Below are 22,644 nucleotides of genomic sequence, written 5' to 3'. Positions count from 1 at the left end.
AGATCTCTTACCTTAGTGCATGCCACCAGCTGAGAAGTGGAAAGTGCGCACTGCGTGGCGGCAGCGATGACTTGGCCCTGCTGCATGGGGTCATCCGTCCGCTCGGCTACATTCTTCGCCTTCAGTACCAGAGCTGCCGCTGCACTCGCCACGGCCTTTGCCAGCTGCATGAGCATGTCCTGGAGAGAGTACGGAGTATAATTAAAACAAGTCCAGACACCAGAGACACAGAAAGACCCACCAAACCCATATTATACGAGGAAGAATTAGGGGAATGTCACCAGCGAGTGGAATGTCCCACCACCAAGCAATTGGTCCTACAAAATGGTCCCATATGAAACTTCATTTAGAAACAAAACTAGACGTTAATGACACCACAATTATCCAATCAGAGCAGAGGAGCTAAAAGTTACTGAGATTACAAATCAGATTTATAGGCAACCCCAACATGGAGGCCTCCCGAAATTTACACTCTCCATAATGGACACCTCAGACTAAACATGACCTGCCCACTCCTCCATGGATGGACATCTCAGAACAGACATGACCTGCCTACTTCCATTCCATTGATGGAAACCTCAGACTAGACATGAACTGCCTACTCCATGATGGACACCTCAGAACAGACATGACCTGCCTACTCCTTCATGGTGGACACCTCAAACTAGACATGACCCGACTACTCCTCCATGACAGACACCTCAGGACATGGCCTGCCTACTCCTATTCCATCAATGGACACCTCAGACTAGACATGACTTCTTCTATTCCATCGATGGACAATGGCTACAAACTGGGAACATGGCTACAAGCTGGGAACTTGTCCATTGAGGAAGGACCTCCAAATGGACCCACTCACAGATAACCAAAACTAGATGTCCACAGATAACCAAAACTAGATGTCTACAATCACCAAATTTCTGGCAGGATCACCGGGTAGTTTTTTACCTCTTACAGAACAGAATGCTCTCAATAGGATATTTATCAGACCAAAGGGAAGTAAATAAGAGAAGTTCATTGTCGGGGTGTACAGACACGCCATGCATTTAGGAAGCCCATCGCTGAGAGCATGCAAATATCGCCAATACCAACCAACAATCCCATGGAGAACAACTCATCAGCCATAAAGAAGTCCATCACCAAGACCATTAAGAACCCCCATTACTAACCAAGGGTCCCATGGAGAACTCAGACATTAAGATGTCCACCACTTAAACACTGTTCAGAACTCACCAATACCAACTACCAGTCCCATGGAGAATTCAGCATCAGCCTTTAAGCAGCGCATCACCTAGATCATCCGCCAATACCCACCAATACCAACCTATGGTCCCATGAAGCACTCATAATCAGCAAAGCTCATCACCTAGACCAGTGTTCTCTAAACTGCGACCCTGGGGATAGATGCAGCTCTTTGCTTGTCCTTATCTGGTGATTGGGACACTTTTTCCTCCAGTTGACACCAGCGATGGGGCACCATTACTAGAGGTCGACCGATATATCGGCCGATATTTGGTGTTTTTTTCTTAATTGGCATCGGCCGATTGTGCTGATAAAAAAGGCCGATATAACTCAGCAACTTGCAAATGACTTCTAAGTCAATACAAGTTGTCTGTATTCTTCTGTGAAGCACTTCTCTCCCCTCTCTGGGCAGCCAAATCAGATAAAAAAGAACCTGAAGAGATACAATGTTTACACTTCTGAATGGACTGAACTCCATGTGTAGAAGTTCTCAGTTTAACCATTTAAAGACTAAATCTTTTCTGACATTTGTTGCTTACAAGTAAAAATCCTGTATTTTCTGCTAGAAAATCACTTAGAACCCCCAAACATTATATATATATATATATATATATATATATATATATATATATATATATATATATATATATATTTTTTTTTTTTTTTTTTTTAGCAGAGACCCTAGGGAATAAAATAGCGGTTGTTGCAATATTTTATGTCACACAGTATTTGCGCAGCGGTCTTTCAAACGCAATTTAAAAAAAAAAAAAAAAAATTCACTAATAAATTAAAAAAAAAAACTAAGCAGTAAAGTTAGCCCATTTTTTTTCGTCCAAAAGTTTTGATTACCTGTTTTTGTGTATTTAATATTTAAGAGAGGTTTTTTTTTATATATTTTTTTTTTTAATCTAAATTATACATACAAGTGAACTGATTGGAGGTTTGTTTTGTTTAATAAATGTTTAAATGTAAAAAATTTTCCGTATCACTGAAGGTTGCTTTCACACTGGAGCGGGCAGGCGTTGACGGTAAAGCGCTGCTAGTTTTAGCGGCGCTTTACCGTCATTTTAGCGGCGCTATTCGGCTGCTAGCGAGGAGCTTATAACCCAGCTAGCAGCCGAGGAAGGGGTTAAATGCGCCCCTGAAGCGCCGCTGCCGAAACGCTTTGCAGGCACTTTGGCAGCGGTGCACATTCATTTCAATGGGCAGGAGTGGTGGAGGAGGGGTATACACCGCTCCAAAGGTGCCGTATGCAGGACTTTTTTTTTAACATCCTGCCAGCGCATCGCCCCAGTGTGAAAGCACTCGGGCTTTCACACAGACTGCAGGGGAGCCGTTTTACAGGCACTTCACAGGCGCTATTTTTAGCCCAAAAGCGCCTGAAAAACGCCCCAGTGTGAAAGGGGTCTAACTGTTAAATTTTATGAGATGAAGGAAAAAAAAAAAAAAAAAAAAAAAAATCGGCCTAATATATCGGCATCATATATCGGCCATCGGCCACCTCGATTTCTAAATATCGGCATCGGCCAGAGAAAAACCCATATGGGTCGACCTCTAATCATTACTCCCACTGACATCATCAATTCCTCCCACTCATACCAATAATGAGACACTGTTGCTCCTACTAAAACCAATGATGGGGCATTTCTCCTCCCAACTGGCCACAATCTGGCCTCCCTAAAGCCTGAAGGACAGTAAACTGGCCCTTTGTTTGGAAAGTTTGGTGACCCCTAACCTAGAACATCCACCAATACCGACCAAAGGTGCCATTAAGAACTTGACCACCATAAAAAAGCCTGTCACCTAGATCATCCAGAACATACCAACACTAGCCAACTGTCCCATGAAGAACTCATCAGCCCTTAAGAACTGTTGAGAACCCAACAATACTAACCAATTCAATTGTCCCATGGAGAACTCTTCTTCAGCCACCAAGAAGCCCACCTCCTAGACCAGGGGTCTCCAACTTATGGCCCTCCAATTGTTCAGGAACTATAGTTCCCATCATGCCTAGTCATGTCTGTGAATGTCAGAGTTTTACAATGCCTCATGGGACGTGTAGTTCTGCGACAGCTGGAGGGCCATAGTTTGGAGACCCCTGCCTCAGACCTTCCATCAATACCAACCAACAGTCCCACAGAGAACTCTTTCAGCCACTAAGAAGCCCATTCCCTCTTAGACCATCCAGGACCCACCAATACCAACCAACAGTCCCATGGACAACTCTTATTTAGCCACTAAGAAGCACATCACTGAGACCACCCACCAACCAATTACAGGAAAGCCAGTTCAAGTTCAACTCCAGCTAAAACGATTTCTAGATTATATTTTTAGTTTAAGATAGTGAGAAGAGGTTAGATACTCCTTTGGGTTCTAGGCTTTCTTTGGGAGCATTTACCATCACTAACCCTATCCTGGTTAAGGGGGGCTGACAGACAGGAAGTGATGAAATTTCCTCAATGGAACGCAAGCCAATCAACATAAGTGGGGCAGGCTTAGAATCTATGTGGGGTTTTTCTGGGTTTTCCTATCTCATTGACCAGTTTTCCTCATTTCTGGTGTCATAGGTATTCTTTATTAGCTAGCTGGGTCGAATGCTGAGGAATATTCATATTTTTCTGTGTATTGTCCCACCCGGGTGCCTTCCCTGACTAGCTATAAATTTTTTTGTGGGGCTGCCATGTTTTGGTTTGTTGGACTCACACTGGGGGTCTTTGTGTGTTGCCGGACCTTTACAGAGGCTGTTGCCATCTATATGGAGGCTAGGCTGAGAACTTAGTTAGGGCTAGTGAGGGCTCTCTGCAGAGGTGCTGTGATAGAGCAGGTTGGCTTTATATGCAATAGCAAAAACAGAATGTTGACCAACAGTATCAGTTTTCTATGCTGACCAGCTAGACCAAGCTTTGGAGAATATCTTAGAAGGACAATAAGTGGTGGTGAACCTCCCCGTTGGGACACACAGAGCTTCTAAACCTTCCTCACACAATCTAAAACCAAAGTCTGCTCCGGAGTCGGCTATAAGGAACTACCCCAAACTCCGATTTCATCAGTGATAATGGCGGAGAGGGATTGAAGTGAGCATGCACAATCACCGGAGAAGTCTTCTACTGTGTGATTAATAGAAATGATTTGTAGAACTTCCCGCAATCAACTTCCAACATTTTAATCAGGAAAGAAATCAAAGTGCCGCTTCCCACAGGAAACGTGAGGAAAGCTGGAGAAGAGACCACATGAAGCCAAAACCCAACACCATCCAGAGAAGGAGGGAGGAAGGCTGGCCCCAGCCAGGCCCCCCCTCAGTTACCGTTTTCTGCTCAGGCAGCGCGCTCGCTGTGCGGGTGACCCTGGCTGCAGAGATCTGTAGGAATCCACAAAAACACAGATATTGCCGGAGGAAGCTGAAGGTGGGGAGATGAAAACATTGCAGGACAAGGTGGAGCAGAGGGACACAGACTGAAGAAGACAATATGGAGAGACACAGTAACATTGTAGGTGGAGGGCCACCTTATACTGAGCGGGACTAGGAAAAGCCTGAGATAAAATGTAGGAATGAGTCATGTATGGCCTCTGTGAGGTTCACAGCTGGGATGATAAATGGATGATAAAGACGGACAGGTTCAACCTGAATATGAATGGTAATGTCAATCAACCTGGTACTGGGCATAAGGCGGCCATATTCCAGACATTATACTGGACTACAGACATAATGGGGGTGACTGGGATCTGGGGGGTCATTCATCCTAATACTGGGCATAAGGGGGCCATATTCCAGACATTATACTGGACTACAGACATAATGGGGGTGACTGGGATCTGGGGGGTCATTCATCCTAATACTGGGCATAAGGGGGCCATATTCCAGACATTATACTGGACTACAGACATAATGGGGGTGACTGGGATCTGGGGGGTCATTCATCCTAATACTGGGCATAAGGGGGCCATATTCCAGACATTATACTGGACTACAGACATAATGGGGGTGACTGGGATCTGGGGGGTCATTCATCCTAATACTGGGCATAAGGGGGCCATATTCCAGACATTATACTGGACTACAGACATAATGGGGGTGACTGGGATCTGGGGGGGTCATTCATCCTAATACTGGGGATAAGGCGGCCATATTCCAGACATTATACTGGACTACAGACATAATGGGGGTGACTGGGATCTGGGGGGGTCATTCATCCTAATACTGGGGATAAGGCGGCCATATTCCAGACATTATACTGGACTACAGACATAATGGGGGTGACTGGGATCTGGGGGGGGGGGGGGGGGGGGGTGTCAAACATACTACTGGTAGAAGGCACAAAGCATCACAGAGAAGAAAAAAGGACCGATATTTGGTGGGGAATATACAGCAATCCTTTACTGGACTCCGGATAACAGAGGAACAAACATGGCAGCTCACCTGAAAGCGTGGGTCCGTGTCACACTCGCCGATCTGCTGAAGTAATTCTCCGCTCGTCTGACCAACATTACCGGCTGCCTGGAGGAGGACCTGTCGGGGCTGAAGACAGAGCTGGGTATAAACATTGGTAGTATAATACATCTATGTATATATTACAGGGATATATACAGTGATGGCACCTACCTCTGGGATGACAGTATAATAGACATACGTACAGGTTATAGGGATATATACAGTGATGGCACCTACCTCTGGGATGACAGTTAAATAGACATACGTACAGGTTATAAGGATATATACAGTGATGGCACCTACCTCTGGGATGGCAGTATAATAGACATACGTACATGTTATAAGGATATATACAGTGATGGCACCTACCTCTGGGATGACAGTATAATAGACATACGTACAGGTTATAGGGATATATACAGTGATGGCACTTACCTCCGTGCTGGCGGGTTGGGCTGTCTTCAGCAGGTCAGATACGGCTCCTGCCAGGTTCTTGGCCGCATGGAGAAGTTGTCTTCCGTTGCCTCCCTCATCCTCCATCAAAGCCGCCAGAAGCTTCACCCCGCGGGACATCTCCGTCAGGTTAGAACTAATGGTTGTGACTGCGCAACCCACCGCCGTGTAATCCGTGTCTGCGGGATCACCTACAGAATGAGGCATCAATTAGATACAGCAATGTACTCACCTCCTGCAATTTACAGGACTGACACCCCAGAGACTTCTGCTTTTATTCCACAATAATCACCACATTATACAGACACTGCCTGCCAACTTCACAAACATGGAGGTAGGCACACCGACATGGAGGTCAGTTCCTCTAAGGAGACCTCTATACTTCCATAACAATGGGATCCTCCAAAGCTTGGAGTTAAAACCAAGCAGTGTAAACAATAGGGGGGGGGTGCACCCTAGAAGTTTGGAAACCTGGGAAGCAGCAACCTTGTTGGCCATCAAACTAGGTAACAACCAAGAGTTGGGTGAGGTGGAAGGAGAGGACACACGATCTAATTTCCTCATATTATGAGATCTTCATATCGGAGATTCTGATATTTAGGGGTTTAAGAGGCTAAACGATAATATGTGGGGAAGGCCTGGAGGTTTCCACAATTCCTCCATGCTGGAGGTTTAGGCAGGGTCAGGTTTCTGTCAGACACTATGACATCACTCAGTGCCCGCCCATCTCTTTCCATGAGACAGTAATAATCCTCCAGTAAATGTGCCTGCTCCCAAGGAAGGATCGTTAGGCTCCTTATCATCCACCCACAATCTCCAGTATAACATGTCCAACCAGAAGCCTTCATGGCAGACATTGGACAGATGTGGACAATCTCACCTGCGGTCAGGTTGACAACGGAGGCAGTTCCTGCAGTGATGGCGTCCACCTGAGAGTGGATCTCATGTTTGGATTCATCCATCTTGTTTTTCCTCCAAGCCTTGGCAGCCTGCAGTGAGAAAGGTCATCACATGAAGCGCCCAGCTATAGAAATCTCTCACCTGAGTGATCGTTATTCTAATGGTTAGAGCCAGAAACTCTCTGGGAGACAATAAAAATCCCACCACTATGAAGGTCTATGGTGATGCTATGACTGTCCCGCCTCCACAGACTTCCATACTAACAATATATACCCACCTGACCTCTACAGAGATCTATACTAAGCATTGCTGGTGTCTACACTGACACTATACTAACCATCCAACCACTGCTGGGGTCTGTACAGAGGTCTATACTAACCATCCAACCACTGCTGGGGTCTATGCAGAAGTCTATACTAACCACCCAACCCCTGCTGCAGGCTATACTAACCATCCAACCACTGCTGAGGTCTATACAGAGGTCTATACTAACCATCCAACCACTGCTGGGGTCTATACAGAGGTCTATACTAACCATCCAACCACTGCTGAGATCTATACTAGCCATCCAACCACTGCTGAGGTCTATACAGACACTATACTAACCATCCAACCACTGCTGGGGTCTATACTAACCTTCCAACCACTGCTGAGGTCTATACAGACACTATACTAACCATCCAACCACTGCTGGGGTCTACACTAACTATCCAACCACTGCTGGGGTCTATACTAAGCATCCAACCACTGCTGGGGTCTATACAGAGGTCTATACTAACCTTCCAACCACTGCTGAGGTCTATACAGACACTATACTAACCATTCAACCACTGCTGGGGTCTATACAGAGGTCTATACTACCCATCTAACCACTGCTGGGGTCTATACAGAGGTCTATACTAACCTTCCAACCACTGCTGAGGTCTATACAGACACTATACTACCCATCTAACCACTGCTGGGGTCTATACAGAGGTCTATACTAACCTTCCAACCACTGCTGAGGTCTATACAGACACTATACTAACCATCCAACCACTGCTGGGGTCTATACAGACACTATACTAACCATCCAACCACTGCTAAGGTCTATACTAACCATCCAACCACTGCTGGGGTCTGTACAGAGGTCTATACTAACCATCCAACCACTGCTGGGGTCTGTACAGAGGTCTATACTAACCATCCAACCAATGCTGAGGTCTATACAGACACTATACTAACCATCCAACCACTGCTGGGGTCTGTACAGAGGTCTATACTAACCATCCAACCAATGCTGAGGTCTATACAGACACTATACTAACCATCCAACCACTGCTGGGGTCTGACACTATACTAACCATCCACTGCTGGGGTCTGACACTATACTAACCATCCAACCACTGCTGGGGTCTGACACTACTAACCATCCAACCACTGCTGGGGTCTGACACTATACTAACCATCCACTGCTGGGGTCTGACACTATACTAACCATCCAACCACTGCTGGGGTCTATACAAACCCCATATGAACATCCAACCTCCATTCAGGTCTACACTATGCGACCATCCAACCTCCACAGAGGACTACATTGACACTATGTGACCCTCTAACCACTTCTGATGTCTATACTTACACTATTGGACCATACAGTCTCCATGGGGATCTTATACTCTCACTATATGTCCATCCCAATTACTGCTGAGGCCTAGATGAATACATGTCCATTCAGCCACCAGAGAGGTCTATACTGACACTATATGACCCTCCAGACACGACAGAGGACTACATTGACACTATATGACCCTCCAACTACTGCTGAGGTCTGTACTGTAAGTACATGACCATTCACCCGGAGGCCAATACTGACACTATATGAGCACCCAGCCAGTGATATATACTGGTCACCCACTACAGAAGACTGTACAGACACATGTATGGCATCCAGTACTCACGGCATCTTGTCCCAGGGGTGGCAGAGTATCGAAGTCATCCAGGGAGGCCTGGGCAGCGTTCACAGCATTCATACTTGAGTTTATCGTACCGGTGAGGGCCTGCTGGGCAGAGGTCTGCAGAGAAGGAACAATGAGTAGAGTTTTAGCTGAGGGCAATATTATCTGAAGAACATAAGCTGGTAAGAAGGACTCCACAGAAGAGCAGTGTAGTGGCCAAGTGCTCAACGATATGGTACAAGCAGGTCATAGGTGATAGAAGAGCAGAGAGAAGACAACAGACGACGATGAATGAAGAGCGAGGGAAGGCATGAAACATGATCACAGTCTTACCAGTGGTGGCATGTGTCCCCAGTGCATCTGTCCACTTGTGATCTGCTGCTGAGCCTGTGGCATGGAGCCCACCTGGAAGTTTTCAGGTCCTCCAGCCCCAGAACGCATGATGGCTGGAAGAGCTACAGAGCCATGCTCCACCTTCCCCACCGAATTAAACTGCTGCTGAAGAAGCGTGGACCTGAAAAGGAGCAGAGAAGGTAGGTTACCTTCCATCATATAACAGTTCAGGGGTCCCCAAACCTAGACTATGACCTTCCATCATATGACAGCTCAGTGGCCCCCAAACCTGGATAACAACCTTCAATCCAAATCATATAATAGCTCAGAGGACCCCAAACCTGGATTATGACCTTCAATCATAGGACAGCTCAGTGGCTCCCAAACCTAGACTATGACCTTCCATCATATGACAGGTCAGAGATGTCCAAAATCTGAACTATGGGCCTGGATTATGACCTTCCATTAAACCTATATCATGGAGTTCCCCCAAAACCTGGACTATGACCTTCTATCATATGGCAGCTCAGAGTTCCCAAAACCTGGATTATGACCTTCAATCATAGGACAGCTCAGTGGCTCCCAAACCTAGACTATGACCTTCCATCATATGACAGGTCAGAGATGTCCAAAATCTGAACTATGGGCCTGGATTATGACCTTCCATTAAACCTATATCATGGAGTTCCCCCAAAACCTGGACTATGACCTTCTATCATATGGCAGCTCAGAGTTCCCCAAACCTGAAATATAACCTTCAATCATATTATATAATTGCCCTAAAACCTGAACTGTGACCTTCCATTATATCACATGATGGCTCCCCAAAACCTGGACTATGAATTTCAATCATATCATATGATGGCTCCCCAAAACCTGGAATATGACCCTTCCATCACGTGATGGCTCGCCAAAACCTGGAGTATGACCCTTCCATCACGTGATGGTTCGCCAAAACCTGCAGTATGACCCTTCCATCACGTGATGGTTCGCCAAAACCTGGAGTATGACCTTCCATCACATCAAATGATGGCTCGCCAAAACCTGGAGTATGACCTTCCATCATATCACATGAAAGCTCCTCAAAACCTGGACTACGACCTTCCATCATATCATATGACAGCTCAGAGGTGCCCAAACCTGGACTATGACCTTCCATCAGATCATGCAATGGCTCATATTACAGGACAGCTCAGAGGTCCCCCAAAACCTGGACTATGACCTTCCATCTAATGGTATAACAGCAGAGGTGCCGGATATTGATGGCCTGAATATTGGGGTCACTTCTCTCCAGGAAGAGACAGGTCCAGAAGCAAACACCCAATATACACATAATATTGTGCAGACGTCAGTCTACAGATGAGTTCTGCTAATTGTTATTTTTTTCAATTCTAAAATTTTGAAGATAACTTCCCTTCCCCTTATCTGGCTTCCATCGACCCCCCCAGGATGGAGACATTTTTATTGTCTGGCAAAGCTCCCCAGGAGAACACAGAGCCACATTCAATGACAACACAAAATAACAAGTCCAGTCTTCGGAGAGAAATCTTACTTCTTGGGTGACACGGAGTCCTCCAACATGGTCGATTCTTCATCTCCCTCCAAACCAAAGTGGTCTTTACTCTTTTTCTAGAAAGAGAAAGGAAGACACAGGCTGTTAGTTGCAGTATAACAGAAGTGCATTGTGTGGAGTGCATCAAAAAGGGGACACCCACAGGAAGTGCATTGTCTAAAGCAGGAGGTCTGGGGCTCTTCCAGGTAGATGCCCTTAGCATATGGAATGTACAGAAAATGCCCCATTGTTGGTGCCCTGACTGACCACCAGACACACACAGGAAGTGCAGGAGCAAGAAGCCCGAGGCTCTCCAGGTGGATGCCCCCAGTCTATGGAATTGTGCAGAAAATTTTCTACTGTTGGTGTTTGTTTGATGTACGTTCACCAAAGGAAGATCAATGCTTTAGTGACAAAATCCACAGACCAGTGTAAAAAGGAATTGATGGGCGGTTGGTCTATGGCCATGTTCTGGTACAGCAGCCTCTGCACAGTCCTATAGACTATTGTCTGGTGACCAGTGGTACCCCTGTGTTTGGCCTCTTGGAGGATCCCTGAGGACGAAACGGGCCTCTTGGAGGATCCCCGAGGCTAAGGAAGGCTACTGGACAAATGAAAGAGATGGTCACACACACCTTTTTCAGAATGATATCGATGTATCCAGCAATGAGCTGGGCAATCTGTTCTCCTTCTGTGGTCTGCACTGAGTAATATCCATCCTGATAGTCTCCAAAGTCCTAAGACAGGAAAAGATTCCTTATAAACAAAGTCAAGAAAACGCAGGACGACACACATCGGTGTCAGCAGACTCACAACTCACCAGGGTGAAGCTCTTGGGAGAGGCGGCCCAACGTTTGATGTTGGTGAGGTTCCACTCCTGGATCACCTCCTTGGTCTTCTCATCCACCCTCATCACACATTCCTTCGTAATCCCCAACAGACGTGGAACCAGCTTGTTCTTCCCTTTCATCTTTTCCTGGAGGAAGACAACGGCCAAGATTTACATGTATTGGGACACCTCCAAACCAGGTAAAACATGGAAATTAAATCAGAACACCAAACCAGACCAAATAAAACATGAAAACAGGTATTCCAGAGCAGCACCTCCCCCGCTCACCTTCACCAGAAAGAAGGACACACCATATGTCTTCAAGGACCGGGCCAGCTTCACGTATCGTGCCTTGGCTTCAATTTCACTCATGTTTCCACAATTCTTGTGGGCCTACAAGAGAGGACAGCCATGGAACTGTCAGGATACAGGAAAGAGCATACACAGGGGGGGTGATGTGGAGGTCGGGTACAAGATACAGGAGCAGTAAACTTGGGGGGGGGATTTGGGGTCAGGTACGAGATACTGGAAGGAGCACACATTTGGTGGGTGGGATGTGTACGAGATACAGGAAGGAGCGCACACTTTGGGGGGGGGGGAATTTGGGGGTCAGGTATGAGATACAGGAAGGAGCACACACGGAGGGAGGGGGGGTGGAGGATGCAGGTGTCGGTTACGAGAATACTGGAAGCACCACACACTTTGGGGGGGGGGGAATTTGGGGGGTCAGGTATGAGATACAGGAAGGAGCATAAACGGGGGGGTGATGTGGAGGTGGGGTACAAGATACAGGAGCAGCACACTTGGGGGGGGATTTGGGGGTCAGGTATGAGATACAGGAAGGAGCATAAACGGGGGGGGGGTCAAGTATGAGATACAGGAAGGAGCATAGAGCTCCTGTATACCCTTCTATGACCTATACACACCAATCTAATTATTCTATTACACCCGGGTGGCATAGATATACCGGTGTAGCTATATACTGTGAGCTCCACCCACACAAGGAGTCCATACTGCATGGTGCACACAGGCTCCGCCCACTCACCAGGAAGATCCTGCGCTCTCCTTTCTGTTTGATATATTCTTTCGGCAGAAAATCTTTCAGGCTGTAGGAAGGAAGAAGCGTCAGATGTCACCTTAAAGAGGAACTCTAAATTTCATAACATACATGTGAAAGAGTCTGCTTTATACTGATCATATCAATATGTATTAATAGACCTTGTGCATTCCTCACCCGATGTAAGTCTAGCAGACAGGACCGGTCTGACTGATGGAGGAAAAGTCTATAAAGACTATTCAGTTGAATATAGTGAAAGGGAATTGTGGAAGATAATGATCCAATCATCGGGGAGGGAACCAGAAGGATGTCCGTCTTTCAGAGATGAGGGAACCAGTGTGGCGCCTGTCTTCCAGGGAGAAGGGAACCAGTGTGGGACCAGTCTTCCAGGGAGAAGGGAACCAGTGTGGGACCAGTCTTCCAGGGAGAAGGGAACCAGTGTGGGACCAGTCTTCCAGGGAGAAGGGAACCAGTGTGGGACCCATCTTCCAGGGAGAAGGGAACCAGAGTGTGACCCATCTTCCAGGGAGAAGGGAACCAGTGTGGGACCCATCTTCCAGGGAGAAGGGAACCAGTGTGGGGCCTGTCTTCCAGGGAGAAGGGAACCAGTGAGGGACACGTCTTCCAGGGAGAGGGGAACCAGTGAGGGACACGTCTTCCAGGGAGAGGGGAACCAGTGTGGGACACGTCTTCCAGGGAGAAGGGAACCAGAGTGGGGCCCGTCTTCCAGGGTGAAGGGAACCAGTGTGGGACACGTCTTCCAGGGAGAGGGGAACCAGTGTGGGACCCGTCTTCCAGGGAGAAGGGAACCAGTGTGGGACCCGTCTTCCAGGGAGAAGGGAACCAGAGTGGGGCCCGTCTTCCAGGGAAAAGGGAACCAGAGTGGGGCCCGTCTTCCAGGGAGAAGGGAACCAGAGTGGGGCCCGTCTTCCAGGGAGAAGGGAACCAGAGTGGGGCCCGTCTTCCAGGGAGAAGGGAACCAGAGTGGGGCCCGTCTTCCAGGGAGAAGAGAACCAGAGTGGGGCCCGTCTTCCAGGGAGAAGGGAACCAGAGTGGGGCCCGTCTTCCAGGGAGAAGGGAACCAGAGTGGGGCCCGTCTTCCAGGGAGAAGGGAACCAGAGTGGGGCCCGTCTTCCAGGGAGAAGGGAACCAGAGTGGGACCAGTCTTCCAGGGAGAAGGGAACCAGTGTGGGGCCTGTCTTCCAGGGAGAAGGGAACCAGTGTGGGACCCGTCTTCCAGGGAGAGGGGAACCAGTGTGGGACCCGTCTTCCAGGGAGAAGGGAACCAGAGTGGGGCCCGTCTTCCAGGGAGAAGGGAACCAGAGTGGGGCCCGTCTTCCAGGGAGAAGGGAAGCAGAGAGGGGCCTGTCTTCCAGGGAGAAGGGAAGCAGAGTGGGATCCGTCTTCCAGAGAGAAGGGAACCAGAGTGGGGCCCGTCTTCCAGGGAGAAGGGAACCAGAGTGGGGCCCGTCTTCCAGAGAGAAGGGAACCAGTGTGGGACCCTTCTTCCAGAGAGAAGGGAACCAGTGTGGGACCCATCTTCCAGGGAGAAGGGAACCAGTGCGGGACCCGTCTTCCAGGGAGAAGGGAACCAGTGTGGGACCCATCTTCCAGAGAGAAGGGAACCAGTGTGGGACCCATCTTCCAGAGAGAAAGGAACCAGTGTGGGACCCGTCTTCCAGAGAGAAAGGAACCAGTGAGGGGTCTGTCTTCCAGGAAGGGGAACCACAGTAGTGCCTGTCTTTCGAGGAGGGGAGAACTACATTGTGCCCAGTGTTCCAGGGGAGGGGAGGACCAGAGTGGGGCCTGTCTATCAGAGACCCAAGGGAGCCTATCTTCTGAGGAGGACCCACTGCAGATGAGTGCTACAGACAGGCAGAGAGAGCAAAGAGGTAGGTACACATTAGAAGCCGGTACCGGTGTGTAGAGCAGAATGGGGTCCTCATAATCTTAACTCTGTCTCGTGTTATATCTATTCCTTCTCTCATTCTATGAGCACAAACCTACCATCCATTCCCCAACAAACTCACAGGTATTATCAAAAGGAGGCCACAGGAGACAAACAGGACTAGAGCTGGGCCTGTCCATCAAGGGAGGACCACCAGAGCGGGGGCTGTCTTCACTGAAGGTGGCCAGAGCCATTCCTGTCTTCCTGGGGGACCAATGGGAGCCCTTATCTTTCTGAAAATAAATGTGGAGTCGGCCTCCCTGGAGGGGATCTGAGTGAGGCTTGTCCCCTGGGAAGGAGACAAAATGGGGCCAGTCCTTCTGGAAGAACCTGAGTGGTGTGTCTTGGGGGGGGGGGGGCATCTTCTACAGGGAAGGGAGGAACCAGATTGGGCCATCTTCTGGGAAAGGGGGAGACCAGAGTGAGGCTCATCCCCCGAGAGGGAAAGGGGGGAGCCAAAGTATGGTCAGCCTCCCTGGAGGTACCTGAGCACCTTCTGGGGGGAGGGAGACCAGAGTGGGGTGTCTTCTGGGGGGGGGTTACACATAAGAGGTCCTTACCATTATGTGGAGGAGAATGAGCACATACCCACGCTGGTCTCAAGTTAATTGCAAACTCCTTTCATTAAAGGAAAAAGACTTTTGAAGAAGAGAAGGCTATTAGACACATTAGAAGCATGCAAACAAATGACCCTGAGTTACCTCTGGGCCACCATACACAAATAGTGCATGGGGGTAGATTCCCTAGGATAAAATTTCTCATCCTGGATCGAGTCCATCCCAACCCCAGAGGTGGGGATTGGAATAAAACACTTCTCTAGCTGGAACTGAGGTGGATTTATACCCTTAAAGCCACCCAACCCCCCAGCCTCAATGAAGCTGTATGCTTCAAGCCATTCTTGGAAGGATTTTCCTCTGGTTGCATGGAAAGATAGATCTACTAATCATTACTATACTCTCTATGAAGGGGGGAATTCTTCTCCCCGCCTCCTTTTCCAATTTCCCCTCTATTTTCCCCCTTGTCTTGAAAACATTCATATTTCAGGGACATTCATGCTCATTATTTCCATTATAAAGTATTGAGTATGCTTTTCATTTTTAGGACCAACAATGAATTTACTATATACTCATTAGCCTCTTAAATTTTGTAAGACCATATTGTTTTTCTTTTCTGTAATATTTTGTTGGTCTTATGTAATGTTCCTACATTAAATTATATATACTTGATTTGGATCTGTATGTTGCTGATTGAATCAATGCTTGGAGCGAGGGATTTGTATCCGATGAAATTGCCCGTCTATTTATTCTATTTTTGCTTTAAATGTATATGTCTACATAGATACATTCTATTTTTTGACCACTAGGTGATGCTGCCGTTGCAACACTCACTACCTTTTCTCAATATGGGAATTAACCTTCTTATTTTGAGGATCAAGGTGCCCTGTTGGTGAGCCTACCCGGGTCTCGCACCCAATCTGTCCGGCTCAAAAAGCCACCCGGATATGGCAATCTGTGGCGGCTTTTGATGACTGGGCGTTCAGACGATTCGCCACCTGTCCAGCCGCCATTTTGCTTCTCCGGCGCGCATGCGCTGTACGCCGGTGAAGCCAATGTGCTGGTGGGCTGTGGGTGCAAGGCATCATTCTGCCACGCGTCACTTGCGCATGTGCGGTCGGGATGGGGGGCGTTGCATGCCCGGCTCAGGGAGCCGATGAGTGATGTGATGGCCCTGCACCTCCCACCCAGATCTCGGTCGCAGCTGATATCAATCGGCTGCGTCTGTGATTGGTGGGGAGGCACTATAAACAAGAGGCTCTGGTCAGCACAAACCGACACTCACTATTGGGTTGAGTGCTGGAGTGTGCTCCCACATGATTGCCTGTCTGGTTCAAGGTATGTTTTCATCCATTTATCTGCTTCTCCTCGGACTGCGCTGCCTGTCCTTGGATGGCTCTCGATCCTCTCCAGCCCTGACATCAGGAATCAACTTCAGTTTGATTATATATCTTTTTTCTCAAAGTATATATAGTTATCAATCTATGCAAACTTATTCAATTCTATTAATCCTGGTCCTGGTATTGGCAATCAACTATTCATGATTATTTTTCTTAAAGTGCATATATTTAATAGTCTGCTTAAATGCATTTATTAATCTCCCCCCCTGATTGCTAATTACATATACGCCACCTTGTGGACATGAATTATATCGCAAACTTATATATATATATATATATATATATATATATATACACATATACACACACTACTTCACTCTACGCTCACTGGATGTCTTTCCATGTGGTTAATTTATTGAAATGATCAAGCCCCGAGTGTCACAACTGTTTGGAGGACTGATTGTACACATCCATTGGCTTTTTCTGGACATTCAGGCAGTCTTAGTTAATCATATGGCCATTACACTTATTATATTTTTCAGTGGCCATTTATTTCTGAGTCTATTATACCTACCTGTGAATGAATAAACATTAATTCAGCCATCATGAGGTACGATGGTGGAAGGCAAGATCTTATGTATGGAAATACTTTCAGATAAATGATAACAATTCTACATACATCTTTATTGCCTTTACCTGCAGGGCTCTGCCTCCCCTTGACTTCAGCAGTATAGGGTGTTGATGTTTTCCTGGGTCTGTTAGGCCACCTTTCAGCAAATAACTTCATGCCTAAAGGCTAGATACTATAGACGGGCATATCCGGGACATACACTACCGTTCAAAAGTTTGGGGTCACATTGAAATGTCCTTATTTTTGAAGGAAAAGCACTGTACTTTTAAATGAAGCTAACTTTAAACTAGTCCTAACTTTAAACAAATATACTCTATACATTGCTAATGTGGTAAATGACTATTCTAACTGCAAATGTCTAGTTTTTGGTGCAATATCTACATAGGTGTATAGAGGCCCATTTCCAGCAACTATCACTCCAGTGTTCTAATGGTACAATGTGTTTGCTCATTGGCTCAGAAGGCTAATTGATGATTAGCAAACCCTTGTGCAATCATGTTCACACATGTAAAAACAGTCTAGCTCCTTCCAGAAGCTACAAAACTGACCTTCCTGTGAGCAGATTGAGTTTCTGGAGCATCACATTTGTGGGGTCAATTAAACGCTCAAAATGGCCAGAAAAAGAGAACTTTCATCTGAAACTCGACAGTCTATTCTTGTTCTTAGAAATGAAGGCTATTCCATGCGAGAAATTGCAAAGAAATTGAAGATTTCCTACAACGGTGTGTACTACTCCCTTCAGAGGACAGCACAAACAGGCTCTAACCAGAGTAGAAAAAGAAGTGGGAGGCCGCGTTGCACAACTAAGCAAGAAGATAAGCACATTAGAGTCTCTAGTTTGAGAAACAGACGCCTCACAGGTCCCCAACTGGCATCTTCATTAAATAGTACCCGCAAAACACCAGTGTCAACATCTACAGTGAAGAGGCGGCTGCGGGATTTTGGGCTTCAGGGCAGAGTGGCAAAGAAAAAGCCATATCTGAGACTGGCCAATAAAAGAAAAAGATTAAGATGGGCAAAAGAACACAGACATTGGACAGAGGAAGACTGGAAAAAAGTGTTGTGGACGGATGCCAAAGGTGTGCAATGCTGTAATTGCTGCAAAAGGAGGATTCTTTGATGAAAGCAAAGTTTGATGTAAAAACAATGTTATTTCAAATACAAATCATTATTTCTAACCTTGTCAATGTCTTGACTCTATTTTCTATTCATTTCACAACGTATGGTGGTGAATAAGTGTGACTTTTCATGGAAAACACAAAATTGTTTGGGTGACCCCAAACTTTTGAACGGTAGTGTACCTCTGCTCCATTTTCTTGTTTTTAATATTCTTAGTGGAATGTGTTACATATGACAGTCTCAGCAATCTTGTAAGTATATGTGTCATACACATATCTATATGATTAATGTATGTTACTATTCTTGCATATATATCTAAACTACTTGTTAATACATTCTAGACACATTGATTTTCTTACATACCCCGAAGGAGGAGATGAAAACTCTGAAACGCGTTGGGTGAATTGTAAGATAATATCAACAATTATTGTGCTGACTGTTTCAATTCACATCTGTCCAACATTCCACTATTTTTATTCTGTATTTTTTGCTATATGCGTTTATCAATAAAATATTTACAATTTTCTACTTACACGTATTTGAGTTCCTTAAGTCCAGTTAGGGGGTCAATCCTTTTTTCTGTCTAGCTATTTTGGATGTGGCACATTTCAGAGACATCTTCTGACAACAATACATTGAAAAAAATAATCTCCATGTAAGGTGATGTTCCTGGTTTATAAGGATGAGCTCCGGCGTGTTCGCATAGCCTTCGTACAGAGCCCGCCAGGAAGTCGGCACTGCGCTGATCACATCCCAATCTCTGCAGCCGCACATCGGGACAATGTCTCACTGCCTTTGATTAGCGCCGACTTCCTGGCGGGCTCTGCACGTGGGCTGTGCGAACATGCCGCAGCTCATCCTTAATGGCTCGTTAGTCTAGGGGTATGATTCTCACTCTAGGTGCGAGAAATCCCGGACAAGCCCATTGTTTAGCATACGACTCGGCATTCTAACTTAAGACTTTGTTTAGATCATGGCTGAATCCATGCATGCAACCACGCTTGCAGCATGCAAAAGTGCTTAATGGCTCTTGCATCTTCAAAGTGCAGGAAAAGCTACTTATGTGACACCTTTGGGTAGAGGAGGTCCAAGCTACAAGACCATTAGTTACTTTCCAGACCCTACTGGTGGAAAGGAGGCGATTTCGCCCTGACAACATTTCCCCTTGGCTATTGATTTTTTCAAAATAGGCAAAAATGGCAAACTAATTTCATCCATGGAAGAAGTATTTTGGGGAAGAGAAGGCTATTTCTTGGGGAAAAAAAATATTCTCCAACGAAAGTGACATTCTCGGCTTGTTGGTCTAGGGGTATGATTCTCGCTTCAGGTGTGAGAGGTCCCGGGTTCAAAATCCGGACGAGCCCAAGCTTTAGGCAGCAGGCCCAATTTCGCATTGTCTTCTTGTCACAGTCAAGGTGTCTTTAGATACTATGCTTGAACTTTTGCAGTACCCTTGTCTACTGCTCACTCAGCCCGGAAACCAGCCAAAGTAGGCAAGCAGCTTTCGGCTCGTTGGTCTAGGGGTACGATTCACCTTTTAGGTGCGAGAGGTCCCAGGTTCAAATCCCGGACGAGCCTATTGTTTAGCATAAGACTCGGCATTCTAACTTGAGGCTTTGTTTACATGGTGGATAAATCCATGCAGGCAACTATGCTTGCAACACGCAAAAGTCACACCAAAGAGCAGGAACATCCTCTTCTGACTCTGCCTCCTTCAGTCTAGGGGTATTAATCCACCTTTGGGTATGAGAGTTCCAAGCTAGAAGGCCATGAGTTACTTTCCAGACACTACTGGTGGAAAAGAGGTGATTTTGCCCTGACAAAATTTCCCCTTGGTAATCAAAGGAAGACTTTTGCAGAGGAGAATTATTTTTTGGAAAAAAAATCTCCAGGTAAAACGACATTCCTGGCTCGTTGGTCTAGAGGTAGGATTCTCTCTCTTCTGGTGTGAAAGGTCCTGGGTTCAAACCCCGGACAAGCCCAAGCTGTAGGCAAATGGCCTGACTTCCCATTGTCTTCGGGGTCCCAATCAAGGCATCTTTATGCCTCCCCCATTTCTAGTAAATGGATCCAACACTCCCAACCCCTACCCTGCTCCATACTCACTCCAAGAAACCCGGCTTGTGCTTCATCTCATTATGTGGTCCAAACTGTACCAGGCACTGGTAGCCGGCAAAGTCACAGGCCTTATCGAAGGAGACCGGATGAGAGCCGTTCAGAATGTCATCCCGTGCCTGGAAAACAGGGAATGTGGAGGTCGCTAAGAATACATAGGGCAAGGTAGATATGTAGAAAAGTACTAGAGACTGCTAGGTACAGCCAACATCAGAGGGATCACAGAAGTAGTTACAGTACACATAGGAGTTAGGTACCTGTACATAAAGGAGATTGAGCTGAACAGGGTCCCTGGAATCCACATTCTGGTCAGAATAAAAGAATTTCCGTCTCAGAAGAAGAGTCTCATTTTCATCTACACCTTGTTCTCTTAACGTTCGCCCCGGGTCCAGCCAGTTCACTGTATGAAGGAAAACCATGACCACAATCATTACCGATGCAACGACTGATAACAGTGACCACACTCTGTATCAATACAATCAGCACCAATCATCAATACGACTGATAACAGTGACCACACTCTATATCAATACAATCAGCACCAATCATCAATACAACGACTGATAACAGTGACCACAATCAGCCTCAATATGACTGATAACAGTGACCACACTCACCACCAATCATCAATACAAAGACTGATAACAGTGACCACACTCACCACCAATCATCAATACAACTGATAACAGTGACCACACTCTATATCAATACAATCAGCACCAATCATCAATACAACGACTGATAACAGTGACCACAATCAGCCTCAATATGACTGATAACAGTGACCACACTCACCACCAATCATCAATACAAAGACTGATAACAGTGATCACACTGATTACCAATCATCAATACAAAGACTGATAACAGTGATCACACTCACCACCAATCATCAATACAAAGACTGATAACAGTGATCACACTGATTACCAATCATCAATACAAAGACTGATAACAGTGATCACACTCACCACCAATCATCAATACAAAGACTGATAACAGTGATCACACTGATCACCAACCATCAATACAAAGACTGATAACAGTGATCACACTCACCACCAATCATCAATACAAAGACTGAGAACAGTGATCACACTGATCACCAATCATCAATACAAAGACTGATAACAGTGATCACACTCACCACCAATCATCAATATAAAGACTGATAACAGTGATCACACTCACCACCAATCATCAATACAAAGACTGATAACAGTGATCACACTCACCACCAATTATCAATACAAAGACTGATAACAGTGATCACACTCACCACCAATCATCAATACAAAGACTGATAACAGTGATCACACTGATCACCAATCATCAATACAAAGACTGATAACAGTGATCACACTGATCACCAATCATCAATACAAAGACTGATAACAGCGATCACACTGATTACCAATCATCAATACAAAGACTGATAACAGTGATCACACTGATCACCAATCATCAATACAAAGACTGATAACAGTGATCACACTGATCACCAATCATCAATACAAAGACTGATAACAGCGATCACACTGATTACCAATCATCAATACAAAGACTGATAACAGTGATCACACTGATCACCAATCATCAATACAAAGACTGATAACAGTGATCACACTGATCACCAATCATCAATACAAAGACTGATAACAGTGATCACACTCACCACCAATCATCAATACAAAGACTGATAACAGTGACCATACTGATCACCAATCATCAATACAAAGACTGATAACAGTGATCACACTGATCACCAATCATCAATACAAAGACTGATAACAGTGACCACACCAATCATCAATACAAAGACTGATAACAGTGATCACACTGATTACCAATCATCAATACAAAGACTGATAACAGTGATCACACTGATCACCAATCATCAATACAAAGACTGATAACAGCGATCACACTGATTACCAATCATCAATACAAAGACTGATAACAGTGATCACACTCACCACCAATCATCAATACAAAGACTGATAACAGTGATCACACTGATCACCAATCATCAATACAAAGACTGATAACAGTGATCACACTGATCACCAATCATCAATACAAAGACTGATAACAGTGATCACACTCACCACCAATCATCAATATAAAGACTGATAACAGTGATCACACTGATCACCAATCATCAATACAAAGACTGATAACAGTGATTACACTCACCACCAATCA

General features: G+C 45.9%; 1 protein-coding gene across 2 annotated transcripts in view; it reads right to left on the bottom strand.

The window, feature by feature from the left end:
• The window catches only part of TLN1 (talin 1), a 101,137-nt gene that overhangs the window by 36,587 nt on the left and 41,906 nt on the right, over nt 1–22,644 (bottom strand). Inside the window, exons 6-19 of one of the 2 annotated variants that reach the window (XM_073612150.1) lie at nt 20,697–20,839; nt 20,431–20,558; nt 12,721–12,781; nt 11,964–12,068; nt 11,667–11,822; nt 11,482–11,583; nt 10,847–10,923; nt 9,295–9,475; nt 8,965–9,078; nt 7,005–7,113; nt 6,107–6,315; nt 5,660–5,758; nt 4,547–4,600; nt 12–179 (exon numbers count right to left, since the gene is read on the bottom strand). In XM_073612150.1, coding sequence (XP_073468251.1) covers nt 12–179; nt 4,547–4,600; nt 5,660–5,758; nt 6,107–6,315; nt 7,005–7,113; nt 8,965–9,078; nt 9,295–9,475; nt 10,847–10,923; nt 11,482–11,583; nt 11,667–11,822; nt 11,964–12,068; nt 12,721–12,781; nt 20,431–20,558; nt 20,697–20,839 — 1,706 coding nt within the window. The remainder of the gene's footprint in view (nt 1–11; nt 180–4,546; nt 4,601–5,659; nt 5,759–6,106; nt 6,316–7,004; nt 7,114–8,964; nt 9,079–9,294; nt 9,476–10,846; nt 10,924–11,481; nt 11,584–11,666; nt 11,823–11,963; nt 12,069–12,720; nt 12,782–20,430; nt 20,559–20,696; nt 20,840–22,644) is intronic. The other variant, XM_073612151.1, reaches the window with a different exon arrangement.

The sequence above is a fragment of the Aquarana catesbeiana genome, linkage group LG01, assembly GCF_042186555.1.
Source record: "Aquarana catesbeiana isolate 2022-GZ linkage group LG01, ASM4218655v1, whole genome shotgun sequence".
NCBI classification, from domain to species: domain Eukaryota; kingdom Metazoa; phylum Chordata; class Amphibia; order Anura; family Ranidae; genus Aquarana; species Aquarana catesbeiana.
Note: the sequence above shows the minus strand (reverse complement) of the source record. Positions and strands in the feature narration are given on the sequence as shown.